This window comes from Sphaerodactylus townsendi, linkage group LG09 (genome assembly GCF_021028975.2).
Source record: "Sphaerodactylus townsendi isolate TG3544 linkage group LG09, MPM_Stown_v2.3, whole genome shotgun sequence".
Classification (NCBI taxonomy): Eukaryota; Metazoa; Chordata; class Lepidosauria; order Squamata; family Sphaerodactylidae; genus Sphaerodactylus; species Sphaerodactylus townsendi.
In genome coordinates, this window is record NC_059433.1 from 28,469,765 (window position 1) to 28,494,652 (window position 24,888).

General features: G+C 41.5%; 2 protein-coding genes across 4 annotated transcripts in view; one reads left to right on the forward strand and one right to left on the reverse strand.

Annotated features, from left to right (window-relative positions):
* The window catches only part of GPLD1 (glycosylphosphatidylinositol specific phospholipase D1), a 44,498-nt gene extending 32,929 nt beyond the window's left edge, over positions 1–11,569 (reverse strand). Inside the window, exons 1-5 of one of the 3 annotated variants that reach the window (XM_048508094.1) lie at positions 11,190–11,569; positions 6,153–6,496; positions 3,241–3,296; positions 1,969–2,047; positions 1,082–1,179 (exon numbers count right to left, since the gene is read on the reverse strand). In XM_048508094.1, the coding sequence (XP_048364051.1) occupies positions 1,082–1,179; positions 1,969–2,047; positions 3,241–3,296; positions 6,153–6,249 (330 nt within the window). In that variant the 5' untranslated portion in view covers positions 6,250–6,496; positions 11,190–11,569. Of the gene's footprint in view, positions 1–1,081; positions 1,180–1,968; positions 2,048–3,240; positions 3,297–6,152; positions 6,497–11,166 lie in introns of all 3 variants that reach the window. The other 2 variants (XM_048508091.1, XM_048508093.1) reach the window with 2 other exon arrangements.
* On the forward strand, positions 11,250–24,888 carry ALDH5A1 (aldehyde dehydrogenase 5 family member A1). Its single transcript, XM_048508095.1, has 10 exons — positions 11,250–11,709; positions 13,789–13,872; positions 14,142–14,312; positions 14,970–15,086; positions 15,715–15,858; positions 17,527–17,670; positions 18,351–18,509; positions 19,417–19,586; positions 21,332–21,390; positions 21,609–24,888. The coding sequence occupies exons 1-10, from the start codon at positions 11,371–11,373 to the stop codon at positions 21,815–21,817; spliced, it is 1,596 nt and encodes a 531-aa protein (XP_048364052.1). The 5' UTR covers positions 11,250–11,370; the 3' UTR covers positions 21,818–24,888.

Genomic DNA, 24,888 nt, shown 5'->3' on the forward strand with positions numbered 1-24,888 from the left:
TGAGTAATCACCACCTGTTAAAAGCCGTGCCGCTGCATTCTGGACCAGCTTCAGCTTCCGGATCAATCGCAAGGAAATGAAGAGTTCTCGCAGTTTCAAGGTATTTACAAAACAGATTTTTACAGGGGTCAAAGGTAAATGGGGAGAATGTGCAATCAGATTCATTACATGTATGTGAGATAGGTTTACAGTGCAATCCTAAACAGATTCTAATCCTAGTGATTTCAGCAGACTCAATAGGATATAACTCTGCTCTGGACTGCACTATCAATTTCAGCAGATGAAGAAAAAGAAGAAGTGTTTGGATTTATAAACTGCTTTTCTCAAACATAAGGAGTCCCAAAGCAGCTTACAAAGTCCTTTCCCTTCCTCTTCCCACAACAGACAACTTGTGAGGTAGGTGGGGCTGAGAGAGTCTGGAGAGAATTGTGACTAGCCCAAGGTCACCCATCCTGTGTAAGGTCACCCAGGCTTCATATGTAAGAATGGGGAAACAAACCTGATTCACCAGATTAAAGTCAGTCACTCAGGTAGAGAAGTGGAGAATCAAACCTGGTTCTCCAGATTAGAGTCTACCGCTCTTAACCACTACACCATGCTGGCTCTGCCAACAATTTCACAGAAAAAGTAGGTTTTGAGGAGTAATTTAAAGATGGCACCATGAAGAATATGCCACAACTTTTCATAAATAAAATGTCAATCAATTCTGTCTGCCAGATTAAAATGGAGACATCGGCCTTCTAAACATCCTCACCAAAAGCTGAAAGTTTAGATCCTTCCAAGGACTCTTTGGAGATGTGTCATGATTGCAATTTTTAAAAATAAGTTTAAATTAATTAAGATTTTTTTCTTTAACTAATAATATATGATTCACTTAAGTTAATGCATATAGGTAACACTTTGAGTTAAAAAGAGTGAGAGTAGAAACTTAAGATATGCATGTAAGTATTTTGTTGCATTTTACAGCTGGTAATCAAAAAGAATCAAATTCATTTAATGATTCTATCTGTTATTTTATATATGAACAAGGCAATGAGAATATAATTTAAATAAATAAATGAACGAGAACAATTTATACTACCTCATCCCAAGGTTGTGGATAGTTCTTTCTGATGTAATGGATACTGGTATTGAGAAAAGGTGCCCAATGTGTGTCTTCAGATACTTGATGAAATAACCCTGTTGTGTCAGAGGAAAACAACATTTCATAGTAAAAGATCTCATTTCCCCTACAGATTACAGTTTTAATCAATGGATTGTTTAAAGCATATAACTGTTACCAAAGCTTTTGAATCAAGAAACTCAAGAAAAATCGTCAAAGGCTTTCACGACCAGATTCAACTGGTTTTTGGTGGGTTTTCCGGGCTGCGTGGCCATGGTCTGGTAGATCTTGTTCCTAATGTTTCGCCTGCATCTCACAGTGTGTAACAGACTTTTCTCTGTGGTACACCTCTGAAGATGCCAGCCACAGATGCAGGCGAAACATTAGGAACAAGATCTACCAGACCACGGCCACACAGTCTGGAAAACCCACCAAAACCAATCAAGAAAAATCATTTTTTGCATGCTTTACAGTATAAATATATCATAACAATTCCACCATGTCTGATGGGTTATGTGAGAAACTGGTCAGATGTTTTTTTAAAAAGTGACACCCCAGAAAACAGTCAAATGGTCATATTTTGGACCAACTAATTTTCCACAGCACTTACTCTGACATTCTAAAATCACGTGTTAGCAGCTCAAACCACGCCAGGTCAGATCTGTTCACGCAAATATATTTTTATTTATTTTATTTTATTTATTATTAGTTTTATATACCGCCCTCCCCCTGAGGGCTCAGGGCGGTTCACAACACAAAAATACGTAATTTTATCAGGGCAAAACTTGTGGGTAGTATATAGTATAGTATATAGTATAGTATATTTTCAAACATTTGTATGAGAATAATTTTTTTCCATTTCTTACCATGTTTGCAGATACCAGAATAAAAGGCATCAGGATAAATACTGCCAGCCTGAAAAGCATCTTGGTGGGTTAGTAGCAACTAGACAGAAGGAAGAAGAATCAGGGTTTAAAAAAAGAAGCTATTATTATCTTATTACCAATATTTCACATATATACAAAGAAGAAGGTTTCAAGAACTTTATTGGAACTGTGTCATCCCAAGGCTCAGATAGCAGAAACTAAAGTTTGTCTCTCTGGTCCTGGTATATACTTGTAAGTTACAGAAAGGTTCAGCCCACTTCGCACAAGCAGGAGGAGCCCTCTTTAGCCTGGGGTGATGATAATGGTACAGCCATCTGTGGCCTTGGAGCGGACGTGTTAGCTGCCAGGCCGAGAATGGCGCAGGCCTGACATTAAGGTACAGAATGAAATATAATGTCCCTGGCAAGTTTAAAACAGGACATGATAATGGAGACTATCAATCTAAGAGATTTGGAACTAACACCTTATGAACTGAGGTACAGTGTCTCTGAATACGGAGTTTCAGAGTATTTCAAGTATAAAGGCCAACATACAGATTCTACCTTGCAAGAATTTGTCTAATCCATAGGTCTAAAACCACCTATGTGCTATGCCAATGGATCCTGTGTGTAAATTATGTGGTGTGTTTTTAGCAGGCAAGGAACCAACAGTCTACTGGAAACTTGTACCTTTTCTGTTTTCTAGATCTTATCTTCCTATAGACATATACTTCAACATGCCACCATGCAATAAAAACAGCTGGCTTTGAACCTTAGCAGAAAATTAAATGCTGATAGTCCAAGTGTCAAGGGTCTTTTGGCTATGATTGGCAAAGACATGATTTCTTGCAAGGTATCTCACTTGACTTGTACCAACTTATTATACCAAGTTTCCAATCTGAATAACCAACACAATAACAACTATAGGTAGAAGGTGACCACGAGGACTCACAGTTCACATGGGTGACTGAAAGAATTCAAGAGGCTCTATTTCAACAATACTGTACAATTATAGCAAATAATTGTTGCAATTGCTGCATATGTGATAAAATGGTTATACATTACAGGTTAAGGAGTCTGGATACTACAGGTTCAACTGCATTATCCCAAATAACTATTCTAAATGCAATCATATGCAATCTAAATGCAATCATTTATATGACACACAGACTGAATCATCATAAACTCATGCAGCTAAAAGACAAAACCAAGCAGAAAGTAACTGAAAGAGAAATAACTTGTGTTATTAGCAAATTGCCAACCAGTATCCTACCTTCTGGTAATCAACATTTCCTTTTTGTGCATTGAAAAACTCCAGAGCTCTGTGAGCTAGAAAAATAACATGACAATTAATTGTTACTCTCTCTATAAACTTAAATATGCAAAACTCAGGCCTTTCCCGCATGTACAGATTACCACAGAATTTTCCAGGGATCAGGTCTTGTGTCTTGGAAACATTTTCTATGAAATCACACCTCCATTCCACACTCACCCCCATCATTTCTCCTTTTGCATTCATTCACACGCTAATGCTGAAAACATATTATTCCTAATGGTGGTGGGATGTCATCTGTGAAGCAGAAGAACAGCCCCTTCCCCTATTTTATTTTGTGCAGGTGCTCTAGTGTAATTGAATTACATTGAAATGGCAATTCAAAAAAATGTCTACAACTAAAACTACCCACACAAAAGGGAAGAAAAAAAATTACAGGATCAGGTGCTATTACCTGAAGGAACAGAAACCTGTAACCCCACCCCACCCCCCACACACATTTTTCTGCCCCATTAGAGCACAATCATTATTGCAGTTGTCCCTTGTCAATTTCACTCACTCCTAACTGCAGACACAATGAATCTTCACCTTAATATTGTGTAGCTAATTTGAGATGAAATTGACATTGCACACTCAAGGGAGACTGGCTCAAGAAAGGATTTTTTAAAATTGCAGTTAAAGGCTCAGGAAAAACGACTGAGGAAAAATGAAGGGAAAAAAAATCTGGAACCAAAGGGAGGAAAAAATGTGCAGAATTAAAGAGAAAAAACCTAGAATTTGGCAACAAGATACATGGTAAAAAATTCTTCCAGAAAAGGCCACGGTTGTGTGGGGCATGTAACCTGCAACAAATAAAAAGAGATGCTACAGAGATTTTCAAAACTATTGCTTCAGCTATCTTCAGAATTATCTTGTCATCATGGGAACAGATTCTCTCAAACAAAGTAATATATGACAGACAGAGAGGGCCCACTGAGGCCATATCTTCAGTACAACCAAGCAACAGTATACTGATAATTTTTATCTCAAATCTGACCATTTGACACAAATCTCCTATCTCAGTTGCAAGCTACATGTGATATAGGCAGAGGTGGGATCCAACTAGTTCTCACCGCTTCTCTAGAAGTGGTTACTAATTTTTTCTGAGTGCCGAGAAGGGGTTACTAAAGCAACCTCCCTGCCCAATAGGGACGGTGCGGCGGCACCACTGTTTGAATCCCACCACCATCGGAACCTGTTATTAAAAATGTTGGATCCCACCACTGGATATATTTTAGCCCTAAAAAGAAGCCAAGGGTGTGTGAGATAGATATGGATCAGGACTATGGTAATGGGAAAGAAGAGTAATTCTTCCACCTACGCTGCTTCCACTCAATAAAAAGGGAGGCTTTGATCAGCCCTAACCAACAAAAGACAAACAGCTGCTTTTTTTTGGAACCGAATTATGAAGTTTTCAGAACAACATGAAAAAGACTTCTGCCTGGCTTTCTGTATTTACAGCAGTTATGCCAGATCAAGACAGATATTATATTAAATCTTTATGGTATAAAATACAAATGATGCAGAATCTTCTGAAACCTTCTCTAAGGCTCAAGTGAATTGCGATTTTTGGGACATGACACTATAACAAATTCCAGGCTTCATCAAGAATAATTTCCTTTCCTATTTATCCTGGTAAGAAGAATATGTATTTACTCGCTAGACCAGTGGTTCTCAACCTGGGGGTCGGAACCCCTTTGGGAGTCGAACGACCCTTTCACAGGGGTCGCCTAAGACTCTCTGCATCAGGGTTCTCCATCTGTAAAATGGATAAATGTTAGGGTTGGGGGTCAAACTGTATTAAAGGGTTGTGGCATTAGGAAGGTTGAGAACTACTGCGCTAGACCTCTCCAAGTATTATTATTAGAAATCTGTCTCCGGTTATTTCTTTTAAATGGTCCATATCTTCTCAATACATCTTATATATTTGAAAGTACTGGTAGGAGATCTTGCCCTCCCGTAAACAGAACAGATTCATCATAGAATTTTATTTTACACAGACACACACACACTTTGTAGCCCCCCTTTCTCATGATACAGTACAGAAACTAGAATGACAAATTAGGCAATGCAGCAAAAGCAGATGATCTATAACAACTTCAGTTTACTATCATCCTATTCTATTATAAAGGTGGTCTCCTGGGTTGATCACTCTACTAGAGTTTTAATCTCTCTCTCTCTCTTTCTCTTTAATAACACAACCTTGTAATACAATCCATAATTAAATAAATGTTTGTCCTCTCAGCTAATGAATGCACTATTATTCCTATTTATAGAATATATCCGTCAACTATGACAAAGTGTAAGTAAATACTGATGAGTCTGATGATCCCCAGCCTACAAGGATTATATTGATGATCCCACACATGCTATGAAATAAACAGAGATAAGTCTGTTACACACTGTGTCAGAAGATGCCAGCCACTGATGCAGGCAAAAAGTTAGGAACAAGATCCACCACACCACGGCCACACAGCCTGGAAAACCCACCACAACCAGTTGAATCCAGCCTTGAAAGCCTTCAACAATACAAGTTACATACTGTTTATCAAATGATTGGCCTTGTAACTCAGAAGAGGTTTGCCTGTTGTGTTCTCATATAAATCTTAAATGCTGAAATATCAAACAAATATTAATGAATGAGCACACAAGCATTATCTGTTCAAAGGAGATACCGAACACAGAGCACATTCTTTTCATTTCTTGGGACATTTCTAGATAGCTTTGCAAGTAGCTTAGAATATCATGGAAGAAAATTCCCCATTTTCTTTAGTAAATTGTATATTGTATCACTACACAAACTTTCACCCCTCAGCTGTCACTGCTGTTGATATATTTTTCACATGCTCATACCTTTACTATTATTATCTTACCTATTTCAAGATGTGTTGATAAGCCACATGGTGAAGCTCTTTGATAAAAAGCACAAAGAACAGCCAACAGAATAGTCCAAATTTTTACAACCTCCATGTTGATGGTTTAGTATATAAAACATGGTTTTGAGAAGACTTTCAATAGAAGGAGAGTGACCTTTGAAATACAGGCTACAGTTCATGTCTTAATCAAATATCCCACTGGCACAGATGCTAAAGCTCTCCCAGTATTTGAAATGTCCGTTTCCAAGTCCTTTAATTAGTATCTTCTTTCACAACCAAAAATTAGGACAAAAGAAAATCAGAGGTTCTTTTGTATTCCACTGAAATGTGTAATATCATGCCTAAAAGAGAAAAATAATCTGTTATTATATGTCCCTTGACAATTCCTTCCTTCTCTTGTAGCATATTTGTTCCCTTGTTTTTTTTTACTGCAGCCTTATCAGGAAAACACTGCACATCAGCACACCAGCTCCTTTCTCCCCAAAAAGAACAGTCTTTGCTCCAAAGCAAGGATTTCTTTTTGCAGGAATGCCATGAACTGTGGGGAGGGGGATCTTACATTTGCATGTAAGTTATAATTATGTCCAGTTAAAAAAAAAGTTGGTGTATAACTTGGGGAGGGGGTAAATTGTCTCATATTCAAGAAGGGGTGGATCTACTTAAAATGGCACCTAGAGCCAGCTGCACCCCGCCTCCACTGGGATCGGGGTTCATCTGAAAGACAGTGAGCCCAGATCACCTTGCCGGCAATCTCCACTCGGAGATTGTAAATGGGACCATCCAGGCTTGACGTGTAGGCTTGACCTCCATCTTTCCATGGAGGTCAAGTGTGCGGCTGGCTCCACCCCGATCTCCACATGGAGATGGCAGCAGCAAAGTCTGTTTCCAAGCCTGGCCCCAGCCAGATGAAACTACCCAGGTTTGGTGAGGTTTGGTTCAGGGGATCCAAAGTTGTGGACTCCCAAAGGGGGTGCTCCCATCCCTCATTGTTTCCAATGGGAACTATTAGAAGATGGGAGCTACACCTTTGAGGGTCCATAACCTTGGACCCCATGAACCAAACTTCACCAAACCTGGAAGATATCATCAGGAGAGCCTCTTACTTATACCACCCATGTTTTGTGAAGTTTGGTCCAGGGGGTCCAAAGCTATGGACTTTCAAAGGCAGCGCCCCCATCCCCCATTGTTTCCAATAGGAGCTAATAGGAGATGGGGGCTACACCTTTGAGGGTCCATAACTTTCGATCCCCTGAACCAAACTTCACCAAACCTTGGTGGTATCATTAGGAGAGTCTCCTAAAGATACCCTGAATTTTTGGTGCTGCTAGCTTAACAATTGCACTCCTGACAGCAGGCACGCCCCACATTTCCCCAGATTCTCCTTTTAAATCCACCCCCTTCAGAATGGATTTAAAGGAAGAATCTGAAGTCCCCAGTTTAAACATTGAAAGTGATGCTGTTTCAGGGTGGGGGAGAATCCACCCCAAAACAGTATCACTTTCAATGTTGTTTTAACTGGGGACCCCAGATTCTCCCTTTAAGGTGGATTTAAAAGGAGAATCTGGGCTCCCTAGTTTAAACACCATTGAAAGTGATGCTGTTTGGGGGTGGATTCCAGCATCACAGTGGCCGCCTATGGGGGGAGGGGTGCAAAATTCAGATTTTGAACCAGGCTCCATTCCCCGGAGGGGAAGGAAGAAGGGACTGCTGGCTGCCGGCTGGCAGCCCAGCTGGGGGGAGGGCGGGGGAGGGCGGGGCAGGGGAGTCTGCCATCCCTGGCCTCAGAGAGCTGCTTTTATAAGCAGTGAAGCCAGGGGCAGGGCTTAAGGAGACATGGCCACCCCCCCAGGGGTGGGTGGGGGCGTGGCCCTGCCCCTGAACCCTGCCATAAAAAATCTTTACCTACGTCCCTGTCTGTACATGTCTTGCCTTGAAAACCGAATGGGGTTGCCATTTCTCAGCTGTGACTTGACAGCACCTACACCAGGGGTGTACCGCCCAGGAAGACATATGGGGTCAAATGTCCCCAAGCTGTGGCCATTTAGTCACATGGGGGGAGGAAAAGTCGAAGTGAATGGAGCAGTGGCTGCTCTTCCAAGAGAAGCTCTGCTCTGCTCACACACACAAGCCTCTGGAGAGGGGGGGCACAGGGCAGGCAAGGGGCAGGAGGGAGGACACTGGGGGTGGAATTTCACTGGCATGGGGGGGCATACTTTCTACTCTTTGCCCCAGGCAATTTTTTATAGGTATGCCCCTGACTCACACACAAGCATAACTGAGCTAAATGCCTTTCAGACAGCTGTCTAGCACAACACTACTTTAGCTGTTGCAAACACTGTTGGATCACAAGGGCAAAATGATAACAGAAAGAGGTACTTTTAAACGAAGAAAAACACAGCGATATGACATGGAATATAAAACATGCCTATAATTCTAGCAAAAGCAACTTCAAGATTATGAATGAACCAGCTGTGAAATTCTGTTTAGCGATAAACTTCACTGTATGGTTTTGGGCATATCATTGAAGCTAAAGCCCCTCAAGGCTTACCTATGGACAACGTCAAGTATAATCAAGAGTATTATGAATATGCGTTGAATGCCTTTATCAAGATATTCTACTTCTGGCTAACTATAAACAACTTTAACACATCTGGCATTTTGTAGGATGGTGTCCAGGTGAGACAGCATGATTCCAAAGAAACTTAAGCCTTCCACTTTCCAGTATAGAAATTCAGCCCTGATCCTACCCAATTACGTGGGGGCTGAAAGGATTAATGATGTCCAAACTACAAATCACTTTGTATGCCAAAAAGTGTACCAGTTTGTCAGGGAAGGGTGGGGTTTAAATAAAATATTCTTCTTCTACAAAACTGTTGATTCTAGCAATCTGCTTTTGCTATTGCTCCTCACTCACAAAGAACTGTCAATAATTTGTGTCAACAAACACTGACTTTGATTCACAAAGCGTCACATTTTTGTGCACATATCCGCCTGTCTTCCCACAAGGATAATGCATGAATCAGGAGATCCCAGATATCATCAGCTGCAGTTCCTTTGAATTCCTTCAATTCCTCTCCAGTCAGTGCTGCCGCTGACCACAGTCATGCGTTCTCAGTTCACATATTACATTTGTTTCCATACCACAATTATGATGAAACCGTGATGCCATAATCTCTGGGTTCTCGGGAAGTGGGTGGGGGGGAGGCTGATGTGTGATATTGCTGTATTCTCTGCATCACATCACTTTGCAGGTGTTATGTTCTCGCCCAACAACACACTGTGACACGTGGCCCTTCCAGGATGTGAAACACACTCCTACGATGCCTGCATGTCTGAATCAAAACACGCAAACCAAAGCAACCATGCACAAAGATGGCAATGCTTAGCTTAGGGCAGTGGTGGCGAACCTATGGCATGGGTGCCAGAGGTGGCACCCAGAGTCCTCTCTGTGGGCACATGCAAACAGAGTCCCCACACACACACATCTAGGCTGGCCTGGGCCTAGTTTACCTGGGAGTAAGCTCGGTTGCTGGCAATGGGGCTTGCTTCTGAGTAAACCCTCCTAGGGTCGTGATTCACCCATTGGAAGAGTTGCACGGTTGCTTCAAAGCAAAGCCACCGACTACCACCAAACTTACTCCCGAGTAATGCACGCCTCGGAGCCAATCATTTTTTCTAAACTAAAACCTCAGTATTCAGGGTTTTGGGTTGCAGTTTGGGCACTTGGTCTCAAAAAGGTTCACCATCACTGGCGTAGGGCATTCCCTCCACATTTGTGTTACCGCGATTTGCCAGGTAACAATAAATGATTTTAGCTCAGCAACTTAATGAGGCGCAGGAAGCAGGCGTTTCTTCAAAGCAAAAGGATTTTATTGCAGGTGGTGATCACAGCTTGGTCAGGAGAGAATCGTGCCCTTGCAACACAGTGCAAGAACTTTTATTCCCAAACTTCAAAGGGGGCAAAGGGGAGGCGAGGGGGCAAGTCCCTCGCCCCAAAACGCCAATCATGAAACAAGCAGTTTACAAATCAGATACAGTTACACTATTCTGAATGGGAAACCCAAATCTTGCTGTCAGGCGTCTTCCCGCGGGATTTTGCAATGGTCCTGATAACAGATAGCGTCTATTGTCTGCGAAGTCCAGATGGGCTTACCAAATCCAGATGGGCTTACCGCCACACCCAGCAATCTCCTATCAGGTGGCTGCACCTGTCAGGGATGCCCTAAGGCTCCCACTTCCCATGCTGTAACAAAGAAAAGTTCAAACTGTCCAATGGTAGTTCCTGCACGTCTCCCAAAATTCCAAAGAGGGTCGTTGTCCTTATCAAAGAGTCGGCTGGGCGCTGGTCTAAGCTGCGCTCCAGAGCCAGCTTCCTTGTCCCTTAATATCAGACCTTAACTGGCTATTGCTTTTACTATCAGACACAAATTTCAAAAATAACATTTCTAACTTAAACATTAGGGAAACCTTAAAGGATAACACATGTACTTATACTTATAAGCAAGACTTCACAACTACTTGTTGGCATGGCTTTCTTAAATCTAACAATAACTAAACCTTAACCTAACTGAAGAACCTAACTAATACTAACATCCTAAGCTGCAGGCACATCCTAAATTTAACTTAAAGAGGCATTTATTACACCCTAAAATGACGCAAACACAAGGGAAACCATATAGCATTGGCACAATCCTGCATATACATTCTTTGGGAACCTTATGAAGGCTTCTGACCCACACAGGTCTCCACATCCTTACTGTGAGCCAGTGTAGCTTGGTGACTTAACTTCAAGAAAATATTTTCTCAAAATTCGAATCGGTAACATTTGGATCTGGTCGTGTGTGTATGATATGGGCCACATGTGCAGCACCCACACGCACAACAACCATGCACACAGGGAACAGGTAGGGCCGTTTATAATCATTGATAATCTTGAAGTTGCTTTTTCTATAGGAATATTTTATATTCCACGTCATATATACTGTTGTTGTTTTTTCTTTGTTGGACTTACTTGGGAGTTATAAACTCACAGACCTTGAACTACGTTTCGCGGCTGTTGGAAAATCACTCCCCGACCAGAACGAGGGTTCAGCCAGCGCAGTTATTTCAAAGCGGAGAGGAGCTCTTGCGAAGCGGCCGAGGGGTTACGTCGTCCGGGAGACGAGCCCACCTCTCGCACTTGCCCGCCCCGCGCTCCACCCCCCTGCAGGCGGCCATGGCCGCTCGCTTCGCCTCCCACAGCTTCAAAGCGTCACCAGCGCTTCGCGGCGGCCGCCCTCCGCTCCTACTGCAGGCCCGGCCGCCTTCGCTAGGCCGCTTCCCGGTCCGCACGAGCAGCGCAGGCCTCGGCCGGGCGATGCTCCCCGGGTCTCTGGTGCGCTCGGAAGGCTTCGTGGGAGGCCGCTGGGTGAAGGCGGCCGCCGCTTTCCCCGTGCGGGATCCGGCCAGCGGGGCGGAGCTGGCCCAGGTGGCGGACTGCGGAGTGGCCGAAGCTCAGGCCGCCGTCAGGGCCGCCTACGAAGCCAGCGCCACCTGGAGCGCGGTCCCGGCCAAGGTGAGAGGGCGCCGCTTCGGCAGCCGCCTCTTCTGAGGGCTTGGCCTTTGGCTTGTCGGCAAACGAGGGTCAGTGGAGGGGGGGAGGGGAACCCCACCTCACCTCACCTCACCTCACCTGCCCTTTCTGGGGGGGGAGAAGATGGGTGACCCTCATATTTAGGGGGGGAAGGAGTGGACACGCCGTCATTGCTTAGAACCCTTCGGTCAAAGGTCAGTGAGGAACCTCATCCCAGAGTGGATGTTCAACTGGTGAAGCAGTTCCCTGACGCCCAGAATTAGCAGATGGTTTTGTGTTTAATGCAATGGCACGCCTCGCTTGCCGAGCCTGTCATCGTGTGTCAGACTTCTGTTCTGATCTCAGGCACTGCCCAGGTAACTGGGAAAGAAGTTTTCTGGTCATTTGGCAGCCCTGGGTGAGAAGCATCTGCTCATGCGGCACACCCCCATTCCAAGAGAGCCTAAGGCCCCTTCTGCACATGCAGAATAATCCACTTTCGCAATTGTTTGCAAGTGGATTTTGCTGATTCACACAGTTACAAAGTGGATTGAAAGTGCATTATTCTGCGTGATCAGAAGGGGCCTAAGTTAGCCCCAGAACCTGTGGCAAGACTGGAACTTAGTTCAGAAACTTGCAAATCACTCCAAGTGTGTGTGAGCATAATTCCAAATGGGTGGCTGTTTTTACCTATAACTTCCAGGTAAAACACGAGTCCACTGGCACTTGAGAGCCTAATGATAAGTTTTGTGAGTCTTTAAAATGCCACTGGACCTCTGGGTATGTGCAGTGTGCTTTCTTCCAACTAGCAGATTATTGCAGACTGCTTTCAGATATTTGGACCAAATCTTTTGGGGAGGGGAGGTGTGTCAGGAGACTTTTTTTAGTCAGACATGTATGTTTTTCATTATATTTGAGAAATTAACTACTAGATGTGGTGACGAGTACCCATTTCTCAATTTCTCGGCAGACGTTTACAATCTATATCTTGAAAAATGAAAGGAAATGCTTTACTGGGAAAAAAGGAAAAAAATGAAAGTTTTTTTCATTGACAGTTTTTTGTCAGAGGAACAGAACATAGAACTTGTTCCTCTGACATAGAACTTCTGTTCCTCTGACAAAAAACTGTCAATGAAAAAAACTTTCATTTTTTGTCAGAGGAACAGAACATAGAACTTGTGGAATTTGCCCAAGCGAGAAGGAGAAAGAATAAACGTATCATTTATGAATTTCTCTTATTCTGGAAAAATATATATTGGTTGCTCCATAGATCCATCATTAGCAATGCCTCCCCACCCCTTGGTATATGCTTCAGCCTTGTGTTACCTGCTCTGGATCTTCTGCTATATTGAGCTATTGTGGTTCCCTGGGTCATACTAGACTTGCATCTGGAAACTTAGGTCCACATTCAGATCTCACAGAATAGCTGAGAGCAAGAGATCTGTTCCACGAGGTTAGTGGAAAGAGAGGTAAAGGCTACAAAGCATTTTCACTAGTGTTGTGTAAGGAAATGCATGTATAATCAACAAATGATTAAATTCTGGAATTCACTGCCAGTGAATATGGTGATGGCCACAAGTGCAGATGGCTTTAAAAGTGTAGACAGATTCATGGAGAATCAGGAATCAACATCGGAGGGGTCCTTGGCTTCTATGCCGTTTCTTGGCAACTTCCAGAGCAACTGGTTAGCCACTGTGAAACAGAATATTGGACCTGATGGGGCCACTGATCTGCTCCAGCATGGCTGTTCTCATTTAGTTTTTAAATTTCTTTCCTAACATTTATACCTTGCCTCACAAGGACCACTAAGGCAGCTAACAAATGGGCAATCCAAAGGAGTGGGAGCGCTGAGGCAACCAGGAACGGCTCAGTGAAGGTGTCACTGAGCCACCTCCAAAGGGGCTTTGGGCAGTGCAGAAAAGAGGGAAATCAAAATACTCACCTGCCAACCAAATCACCCCACTGAGGAAACAGGCTTACGCTACATTTTTATATGGCGTAAGTCTGCAGGCTCGGAGGAAAGTAATATTAAATTGAGTATAGTTATTATTGTTGAGTGCTAAAACATCATTTCTTTTTCAGGAAAGAGGTGTTTTGCTTCGTAAATGGCACAATTTAATGATAGAGAATAAAGACGACCTTGCAAAAATAATTACAGCTGAGAATGTAAGTATGCGCAAGAGATAAACATATTCTGTGATTGTGGGATGTGATTATGTTTTTCAAAAGGTGGACTGAAGCAGCGTAGAGTTCATGGGTATAGTTCGGTTGCTCTTGCATGTTACTTTGTGTCTTAATAGATATATTACAAAATTTGCCACATGCTTATTCAAACTCCTTTGTAGAATTGTTTTTTGCCCATTGCAAGAGGTTTTTTTTAAAAAAAAGTTTTGTATTTTACTATGTGGTTGTTTTCCATTCTGCCTTGATCACAGGGGAAACCACTCAAAGAAGCTCAAGGTGAAATTCAGTACTCTGCTTCCTTTTTGGAATGGTTTGCTGAAGAAGCTCGGAGGATATATGGTGACTTAATTCCATCCACTGCAAAAGACCGCAGAATTTTAGTTCTGAAGCAGCCAGTGGGCGTTGCTGCCATCATTACTCCTGTGAGTCTAGCTGACTGTTCTAGTTGGACCTTTGTTTTTAGTGTTCTGAACCACCTGCAGTGCCCTGTGCTTGTGATATTAAAATTCTGTGCAATGAAAATTCAGGTTTTTGCTCATAAATTGCTGTAAATAGGTAAATACAACTTATTTTGCACCATGAATCTGTTTTAAATGGCAAGATGAATGTTCTCTGGTTCAGAAAGATAAAGAAGCGCCCACTCATCTCCTGAAAGCCTTACCCAGAATTCCTTTTGATGTATGAGCTTACTTCAGCATGTTGGACCTGTTCAATATATAAACAATAAACGTTGGCGGGAGGTAAAATGCCATTCAGTTACTGGACTGAATGGCTATCATAAGTGTGTTGATGAGATTCTCAGTTGAACCCCTGAGGCCCCTTCCACACGTGCAGAATAATGCACTTGCAATGCACTTTGCAGCTATGCAGAGTACAAAATCCAGAATAGAAAATGATTGTGAAAGTGGATTGAAAGTGCATTATTTTGCATGCACGGAAGGGGCCTCAGACGGACAGATCTGAATGTTGTTAAAGCTTGCTGTATTACTCTCCATGTTACTTTCCCCCAGAAATTTCTGAATTTGCCAGCTATTTCAGTGTTGCATAGACTTTAATTGCATACGTTCTTTTCACTGTAGTGGAATTTTCCAAGTGCTATGATTACACGAAAAGTGGGTGCAGCGCTGGCAGCCGGCTGTACAGTGGTGGTGAAACCAGCTGAAGATACACCTTTGTCTGCTTTAGCACTTGCTGAGGTAAGGTTTGGATACTAGTTAGTGAGGGGTGGGGAGCTAAATTACTTTCACAGATATAACCCTTTACCAACACTACCGAGTTAAACATGCCATTAATTAAAGAGCTAAAAGCAAAATACTCAAATAATAATGCTTTTAACCATTTTCAGAAGCATCTTCCAAAGTCAATAAACATTGTGAACTTTGCACAGTACAAATGTTGTTCCAGTGTTTCATTTGTTAATAGCATCTGTTTGGAGAGGGTCATGGCTTACAAAAAGGAGTTAACTTTTATTCAATACTTCAGACAACTTTGGAATGCTGAAAGCATAGATCTGCAATGTGTCTTAACAGTCCTCTCAGTTACAAACCATTTTTCTTACAGGCTGATTCTGGCTTGTGCTTTTTTCATTCACAGACATCTCATCTGCCTCTCATACAGCTCTCCCTGCTCTAACTGTCCACTGTCAACATTCCCCCAACACTGTCATCTTCTCTTGACTGCACTCTTGAGAGAGTTTGATCTGGACCTATTAATTACAGCAATTTCATATTTTTTTCTGAAACCAAGCACCATGTCCATCCTGTTATTAAAATATTTGTTAAATGCTATTTTCTGGTGTCGCACATATGCTTTTTCTCATTGCAGCTTGCGAATCAGGCTGGAATTCCTGCAGGAGTGTATAATGTTGTTCCATGTTCCAGACAACAGGCCCCAGCAGTTGGGGAAGTTCTGTGCACTCATCCATTGGTAGCCAAAATCTCTTTTACTGGATCAACAGCTACAGGAAAGGTACCCTTTGCGAGACTGAAGAACTGCACTTATATCTTCATTGGCTCTTATATCTTCACTAAGTTATAGATAAGATAGTTCTCAAAGGTATTTTGAAATAAAGACCGCTAGGCTTTAACTTATGGTTGGAAGGCACAGACGTTAATACAGCAACCTTGCCAAAGCTCAACCAATCTGGGTCAGATCAGAAGCTGAATAGAGACCACCTGCAAACACTACCTGTTCTGTCGTGAGTTCCACAGTGGAAGAAAAGCAGAATGTAAATGCAATTAAAAATGGCATAGTTGCTTTAATTGTTTGGACAAAGCAGAAAGGAAATGTACAACCTTCTTGCCATTGCCAGCATTTATTAAAATTATGTTTTTCTCTGAGAGTAGTTTTCTGGGTGCAATCAATTCTTCTAGAATTGTTCTCTTATATCAAAATATTTTAGCCCACTGACCTATGCACAGAATTTCACATACAATCACACCTCAATGACTCTGTAGGAAAAAATGTTATCAAAACAATTATGAACTGAAAATTCCTGATCAAGGAAGTCTGCTGATTTCTGAAAGTACTGTTAATGAAATTGGTTCTTGACATAATTAAAGTTTCCTGCAAAAAATTGCAACCATACCCATGTACACTACACTTTTCCCATTAAATTTCACGGGGCTACCTGGAGAAAACGATTTGTGACTTGCAATATATTTGGAAAATATTATTGGGGAGAGGCCTAAAAGGATTTCTTGTCCCTTCTTGTCCTTGTCTTACAAGTGGACTTTGCCATCTTCTTGAATTTCAGTCCAAAACCTGTTGAGGTCAGTATCTTTTCACATACACAGCACATCGGCTCTTAACACCAGAGAGTGGTTAGATGAATTGTTGTCCTGAAATATGTGGGATTTCTCCAAGTACCCCGTCTGTTACTGTGAAGAATGTACCTTTTAACCATGCATTCAATGTCCAGGTGAAACAAAGCAGCAGGGAAACATGTGAAATAATTAGGTCAGTTCTGTTTTAAGTAAGCTTGGAAGTAGTCCTAAAACATTTGAGAGATAAATTTGTTTATGAAAATTAGTAGATGGATTTGTAGAGCACCTTTTAACTTTCATCTGTGACTGAGTTCTGGCTCTAGTAAGTATAGTGGAACCTCGGTTTTCGTTTACTTCGGTTTTCGTTGATTTTTTCCATTAAAAATTGTCTTGGTTTTCGTCGGATTTCATCGGCATGTTCTCGGCAGCCATGTGACTTCGCGTGCTCTCAGCGGCCATGTGACCTCATAATTTCCTGCTCAGTGTCTCAATGGCTCATTGTGTGAGCATCCAGAGCCTGCTTGTGTACAGTTGCAAGGTTGTTTTACAGATTTTAAAGACAAGTGATTTATTTTGTGCAATGTAGGCTTTCTTCACTGGTTTGTGAAGATAATCCAGTGCCTGTTTGTTATTGTTGTCAGTATTAAACACCATGTTTATTCACTATAAATGTGTTTTTGGTATGTATTTTGGAGCGTCTAGAACGAATTAATTGGATTTACATTGATTCCTATGGATATGTTTGCCTTGGTTTTCGTCGGTTTCGGTTTTCGTTGATTCTTTTCGGACGGATTACCAACAAAAACCGAGGTTCCACTGTACGTCTGATTATTAATCTTTGTAGATGCTCAGAAATCCTGTGTTCTTGCAGATACTGTTGCGCCATGCCTCTGGCACTGTGAAGAAGGTCTCCATGGAGCTTGGAGGACATGCTCCGTTCATAGTGTTTGACAGCGCTGACGTGGACAAAGCAGTTGCAGGCGCTTTAGCATCTAAATATAGAAACTCAGGCCAGGTAACAGCAACTGTCCTATATTTTGTTTTCTAGAAGTTGATAATTTGAGCACTGTCCTTATACGATTCTGGTCGGTGGCTTCCACGAGAAAATAAACTAAGAGGCTTTTGCTGACCTTTCATAACAATAAAGATATTTACAGAAACAAAAATGTCTTGTTGGTTCATTGCACAATTTGGCCACATTTAAGCACTGTTTAGGATTTATTTTATTTTAGTGGGTAAATTAGCCTAACTCTGCAAATTTGTCTCATTGCTTTCCCCGGATCTTCCTTCGAAGTGTGTTCAGGACTGCATCCTTAACTACTTTTGCAGTGAAATTAGTGGAACCTGAGTTGGCTGGATTATGTCTGGTTGTTATATTCTTTGACCTTGGACAGCCTCAGCCTCCCCAAGTCATCCCCTCTTTTCTGAATGGAATAGCTAGAACTGTCTTTGACATCAACTTCACTGTTACCTCTCTGTTCCTTCTGATCTTAGCCCTTTCCTTAAATCTTCACTCCCTAATCATCATTCCAGCTGAGGAAGAAGGGAGGGGAGGAAAGGGGAGGGGAGGAACCTGAGCATTAGTCTCTAGCCAAAGGAAGGCACAGAGGAAAAGAACAACCTGGGCACAGTGGATATTTGTAAATCACAAACCATTAGTGGGTCACTAACAGAATGTTTTGGTTTTGTCAACAGACCTGTGTATGTACAAATCGCTTCTTGGTGCAAAAAGGGATCCATAATGCATTTGTGGAAAAGTTTGCACAAGCTATTAAGAAAGAACTGCGGGTTGGCAATGGATTTGATGAGGGGACTACCCAGGGACCCCTAATTAATGAAAAAGCTGTGGAAAAGGTGAAGACTGGCTTTACTTTGTATTTTATGGGGATGTATTGGTATATTCTGATCACGTTTTCGTAGCTATTTGGAAGCAGGTACTGAGTTTGATTCCCTCATCTGTGAGCAGAAAGATCTGGAGTTGATCCTGCTTTCCCTTTTCCTGCAGTCTCAGCCAACCTCAGAAAAGTTGATTCTTGGGCTTTCAGAACATGGATTAACAGTTACGGAAGTGGGAGAGGAGGTGGGATCAAATGGTCCTCTCCTCCTTCTGTCAGTATGGCTCAGATGAAAGGAGGAGGAGGAAAAACAAATTTGTCTTTTCTCTACTACATCCCCACCCATGCATTGTTGGCTGTTCTACTCTGTTCCACAGAAAGATGGTAGTTCAGTCAGTTGAGGTGCAGTGGTTGAGAAAGTTGTATGCTTCCGCATTAGAATATAGTCCTAAACTAACAGGAGAATCATAATTCACTTTATGTGCTGCCTTTGTCAAAACCATCATTTTGTGCATTATTGAACATGATATTTTGATACAAGAGCATTTATGTCGAAATGTATTTTTACTTTTGAACTTTCAAACAGATGTTGGTAGCAGGGCTAGTTAGGCACTAGGACCCAGGCGGAGCATTCTTCAACAAAGAAGGACTGGCATGCTTTGTTGTGTGGTGGAGATATATACTATCTGCTATCAGCTTTATATGGAACAGAGTATAGTCAACACAGGTCATACAACCCCAAAATCAACTTTTTTGGCCTTAAGGGGGATAGGGGAATGCAGGAAAGATCCACCACTGTCAGTACTTTCTGCTGATGGATCACAGGATCCAGTCTGTTTGTCTATGTCTTCTAAATACTATAGAATTCAAAAGAACAGCCATTTCACATATGCTGTTTTAAGACCCCTTCGCTGCGCTTCTCTTAGGTTGAGAGACACATCGATGATGCCGTTTCTCAAGGAGCCTCCATAGTTATAGGAGGGAAAAGGCACAGTTATGGAAAAAACTTTTTTGAGCCAACTCTACTCAGCAATGTCACAACAGACATGTTGTGTACACAAGAAGAGACTTTTGGTCCTTTGGCACCAGTTATCAAGTAAGATGTTTTGCCTGGTTGCAATTTACCATTTTTTCATGTAATAATTACAGTGTGTTAAACTGTGAAGAATGCAAAGAGCTGAGGGTGATATGAAAATCAGACACATGCATGAAAAGCATTCTTTATAGTCTTCTGTATAAAATGTAATTGTTTTATATTCACACCATAGGTTTGTCCTTCTGTTACTTATGCGAGGGCTGCTTCTCTGAGCAGAAGGGCACCTCATACTATTTTAATTGATTTAGAAGACTTCTTGTCTTCTAGAAGTGTAAGCAAGTGAATACTCTTGTGTATTCTGTGTTGTAGCTGCCTTTGAAACTGTCTCAGTTTTTTACAGGCAAGACTAGAGAAGCACTGTATCTATTTGTCTTTGGAAAAACCAATGGCCCATACAGACGTGATGGCTGCAATAAATTGAGGCAGGGTTCCCGAGCATTCCCAAGCACTCTGGGACCAACTGGGGAAGGAGAGGCTCCAGCCATTTTCCTGGCCACAGGGCCACAAAGAAGCCTATTTGCCCCACTGTGGGGTTCCTCATGGTGCAAACAATGCATGTGAAACTGCCCTGTGTGGCATAAATGTCCCCCAGAAGAAGAAAAGATTATACAGGGGGGAATCAGCTCCTGTCAAGCTTGAGAAAGTTAATTCTTTGATGTGATGCCTCTTTATAAGTCAGCTAGGGCTTCTCCAACTCAACTTGTGGCTGATGTCATGTGTAGTTTGGCCCAAAGTCCTGGGCTGCCATCTCATGGAGATAATTCTCTGTGTAGCTCTTGTTGCTTCTGTGAATGCAGATTCATTCACAGTGGCTCTTCCAAACTTTCCTTGTCCTCATGGCCACCATCTTTCTCCCCTTCACCAGAGTGGGTCTTTTAAAATCAGGAATCACTAGATTGCTATAATGAGCATTGCATAGCAGAGGCGTACCAGGCAAAAATGGCACCCGGGGCATGACCAACTCCCCCACCCCACCCCACTTACAGCAGCCAGCAAGAGGGCCAGGGAGGGCAGGGCTCGGTGGCGGGCAGCTCAGGCAGGCGCCATGGCAGCAGGCCAGCTCCTGCCCTCACAGGGGGAGGGGTGGACGCCATTTTGCCCCGGGCGCCATTCCTCCCCCCATGCCTCTGTTCTCACCTGATGGATTAATGGAGATATGAAACCAGATTTTTTTCCATCTCCTCCAGCCATACTGTTCTGCAGTATGCATTAACCTGATGAGAAAGTCCTCAAGATTTACTAACCTTCCCTGCACATTTGGGAAAACTCATGAATGTTTTGCTGATTGGGAAAACTCATGAATGTTTTGCTGATGCTTAGAAGCAGTGAGGTGACCATGAGACTGTCAGGATTGATAGGAAATTATGAAAATTCTCTCTTGTGGGAAACCATACTTAAAGCATTATATATTTCCAATGGAAGAGTTCTCTGATTGCATCTTGAAAGATAAAGATAGTCCTTTGTGCAAGCACCGGGTCATTACAGACCCATGGGGTGTTGTCACATCATGGCTTTTACTAGGCAGACTTCGTTTACAGATGGTTTCCCATTTCTTTCCCAATCATCTAAACTTAACTCTCAGCAAGCTGGGTACTCATTTCACAAATCTCGATGGAAGGCTGAGTCAACCTTGAGTCATTTCTGTAGTCGACTTCCACTGGGATCAAACTAAAACCCTTCTTTCAGTATCTAAAGTCAGTATCATTTTCTTCTGCCCTGTTAATACTATTTCTCTATATTTCCAGGTTTAATACAGAGGAAGAAGCTCTTGCTATAGCAAATTCAGCCAATGTCGGCTTAGCAGGTATGTTGTGTGTGCTTCATGGTACCCCTATGAAGTAACAAGAGAAGTCAATATGTGGTCTAATTCAAGCGCTTAAAATGTAGCATTTAAATTAGAGCTGAAGCAACTTTGTCCTTAATTCATGATTATTTTAGAAATAGGAATAACAGTTTTTCCCCCCAGAGGTTTAGGTTAGAAAATGTTGTCTTACTTGTTCTGTTTAATGACCCAATTTGCAGGTTATTTCTACTCTCGGGACCCTGCTCAGATTTGGAGAGTTGCAGAGCGATTAGAAGTTGGAATGGTTGGTGTTAATGAAGGAATTATTTCTGCTGTAGAGTGCCCCTTTGGTGGTGTAAAGGAATCTGGACTTGGAAGAGAAGGATCAAAATATGGGATTGATGAATATTTGGAAATAAAGTATGTTTGTTTTGGTGGTTTAGAATAGCTGTTATGAATATGAAACCAAGGTACAGCTGGAAAATGTTTTAGAATGGTGGTTCTCAACCTTCCTAATGCCGCGACCCTTTAATACAGTTCCTCATGTTGTGGTGACTCCCAACCATAACATTATTTGTGACTCGGTTCCTAAGACCATCGGAAATATGTGTTTTCCGATGGTCTTAGGTGACTCCTGTGAAAGGGTCATTCGACCCCCAAAGAGGTCGTGACCCTCAGGTTGAGAACCGCTGTTTTAGAAGATGTATAAACAGTGTACATAAATATTGAGTGTTCCCCTTAAAATGAATAAGATGTATGTATTACATACATACAATAGAAATATTTTTACCTAGAATTATGACCATAAATAGCAAAACAAATACTAATTTTGTATTTGTGTTTCGAGGTTTGTAAGAATACAGATCTGCTTTCAGAACTGTCTTTGTCATTATGCAGGGAAGAGTATCAATTCTATTACTGATCTTAATTCTGAAGAATGTGGGGATTTTTTACTAATTTAAGTAGATTTGGTGGACAGAGAAGAAATAGATGTTTTTCTAGCTTTTTATGTATATGTGGAACAACTAGGAAGGTAGCAGTGTCTTAAATAATAGTGCCAAAACCTGAATTTTAAAAGTTTATTTTTAAAAATGCTTGACTTCTTTCTAGTTGGCTGCCTAAAGGCTATACCAGGAGAACATTTGATTCTCACAACAAAGGAATCTTACCAGTATCTTTGTGTGATATCTGGAAATAAATGTCCTTCTAGATATACGTAAACAGTCAGAGTCCCTTGCTGTTGTTTGTAATAGTTCTTGCCTCAGAGCATTTTTAGAGAGAAACCTGTGATGTGTGCATACTTGCTGGGCTTTGAGACCAAGTGTGTTTTTATTACGATCGCACAAAGATATGAACCTCAACTGTTGTGTAAGATGCTTTGTTGCATTTTATTGGGCTTGTTTCTTCATTGGGAGACACCATCTGTTTGCACCCAAGATTCTACAGAGATTTCCCACGTGGTACAAAATGGAGTCTTGCTGGAGAGAATGATGATGTAGATGATCACAGAGTATCCACATGCACAAATGGTTTTTGGACCTGTACCCAAAGAAGGAATTTGGTATTTGGTTTAAATACCAAAATACAAGAGCCCCAGCTTCCCTAAACCCCTTCTCTTACCTACTATACTGAATACTATTACTGCCCTTGAAGGTTTGACACAGTTCACTATATCAAGTAATATTTCCTCTCTGAAAGGCATTCTGCCCCTCCTTGATCTTACCGCCTATTCTAGAGATCTATCAAAGGCTAGCAATAAGTGCCTGAACCTCAGCCAGGCAAAAACCTCACAAGAACAGTAAATGAGATAAGGGGAAGGGTGGCTTATCAAACTGAATAAATCGAATTGAACTGAACTGAATAATGAAAGACTTCAGGTGCTTCCTACAGATTAGAAGAGGAATACTTAGAATCCCGGTCAAGAGGTGCTGTGGGTCAAGCTCTTGATCACAAGTATTTGCCTAATGTGGATGTTGCATCAAGTTCCCTTAGCATTAGTTCTTTAGATAGAAGAATTTAGTAGAACTGGGGTATGTTACCATTGTTGCATTAAATTAAACAGGTATTTTATTCACCTAGCAAAACTTCAGTAGACATTATATGCTTTAAGCTGCTTTGCTATCGTCAAATATAATGCTGACCCAAAGAGCTGGGTCAGATGAACACAAGGGTTTCTTTCCTTTGTTATCCACTAAAGAACTGGTTGGGTCCAATCCCTGAATTGTTACACTCCAGAGACATCTAAAAATAACTTATCCTACCACTAATTGCTATTCTTTAGAGGAAAAAAAATATCATGGTGTACTAAAACTTGATCTCCTAGTGCCAAACAATATGAGAGGAGCTCATGAAGAAATCATTGTGCTCAATGCAATTGAATAGTGATTGTTTACAATTTCCTTCTTGGCTCTGTGGATCAGCGTGTTCTTGCAACCATGCCAGCAAGGGTTGATGAATCTGAAAATAAACGCGGGCTAGCTTTTTCATCTAGATGCCATAATTAATAGAATATGTCCAAGTTGCTGGGACTAGAGATGTATTTCCTCCTGGTATCCGGAGCAGTTCTTAACTCTTAAGGGAGACAGTAAAAAAGAGTACTACTTTAAAGACATAACAAAATTTCTGACAGGGTATGAGCTTTTTTGTGAGTCACAATTCACTTCTTCAAAAACTTACAGTTGCGACTCACAGAAGCTCCTACCCTGCCAGAAATTTCGCTAGTCTTTAAGATGCTTCTCAACACTTGCTCTTTTCTGCTGCTACAGACAGGCCCAACATGATCTGTCTTTAAAAGAAACAGAAGAGGGGCTGACTCTCCCGAGAAAATAAAAATCTGCCTTAGGAGCACCAGAAGCTGCAAAATACATTTGAAAGGTTTGTTCAAATACTTCCATTCTGAGCCCAGATGAACTAATCCCTGTTGAAAAAAATCTATAAATTGTACTTGCTATTTTGAGCCAACATTTGAAGGTAAATTCAGATGGCCAGGTATTCAGATATTCACATTTGCCATACATGTATACAGTATAAATGAGCCTCGGAGCCTTTTAATTTGAAATGCTGAAATGACTGGATCAGCCAGTTCTCAGATTATTCTTTCTTTTGTGGCAGTTGATAAAGTTTTGATGTAAAAATAATATTTTTAAAAAATTATGAATAGAATATGCTCTGATCTTGTCAATGGACTTTTTGGAAGAATGCAATTAAATATCTGTGAAAAGCACAAATTGTTAACCGTGTGTAGCACAAGTTAATCCTAACCATTCATTTTGACTAAGTTTTTTATGGATAGAACTGCCTTGTTTTAATATTTCTTTTTGAATGTCTACATAAAATGTGTCTACATGATGTCTACATAAAAATGTGTCACAGTTTGCATGTTATATATTGTAATTCCTTAATTGAAGAAGCTACTTGAATTCTTATGTTGAGATGTTTTTTTCCAGCAATGTTTAATATATATTAATAAATATACAAAGTTTAACAAACAATGCAAATAAACATCTAACTTGTTTTAAA

Excerpts from the sequence above, each read along its gene's own strand:
- ALDH5A1 (XM_048508095.1), top strand. The coding sequence starts at position 11,371 with ATGGCCGCTCGCTTCGCCTCCCACAGCTTCAAAGCGTCACCAGCGCTT. Across the intron at positions 13,873-14,141 it reads AAATAATTACAGCTGAGAAT|GGGAAACCACTCAAAGAAGC; the intron begins GTAAGTATGCGC and ends CCTTGATCACAG. Across the intron at positions 15,859-17,526 it reads GATCAACAGCTACAGGAAAG|ATACTGTTGCGCCATGCCTC; the intron begins GTACCCTTTGCG and ends GTGTTCTTGCAG.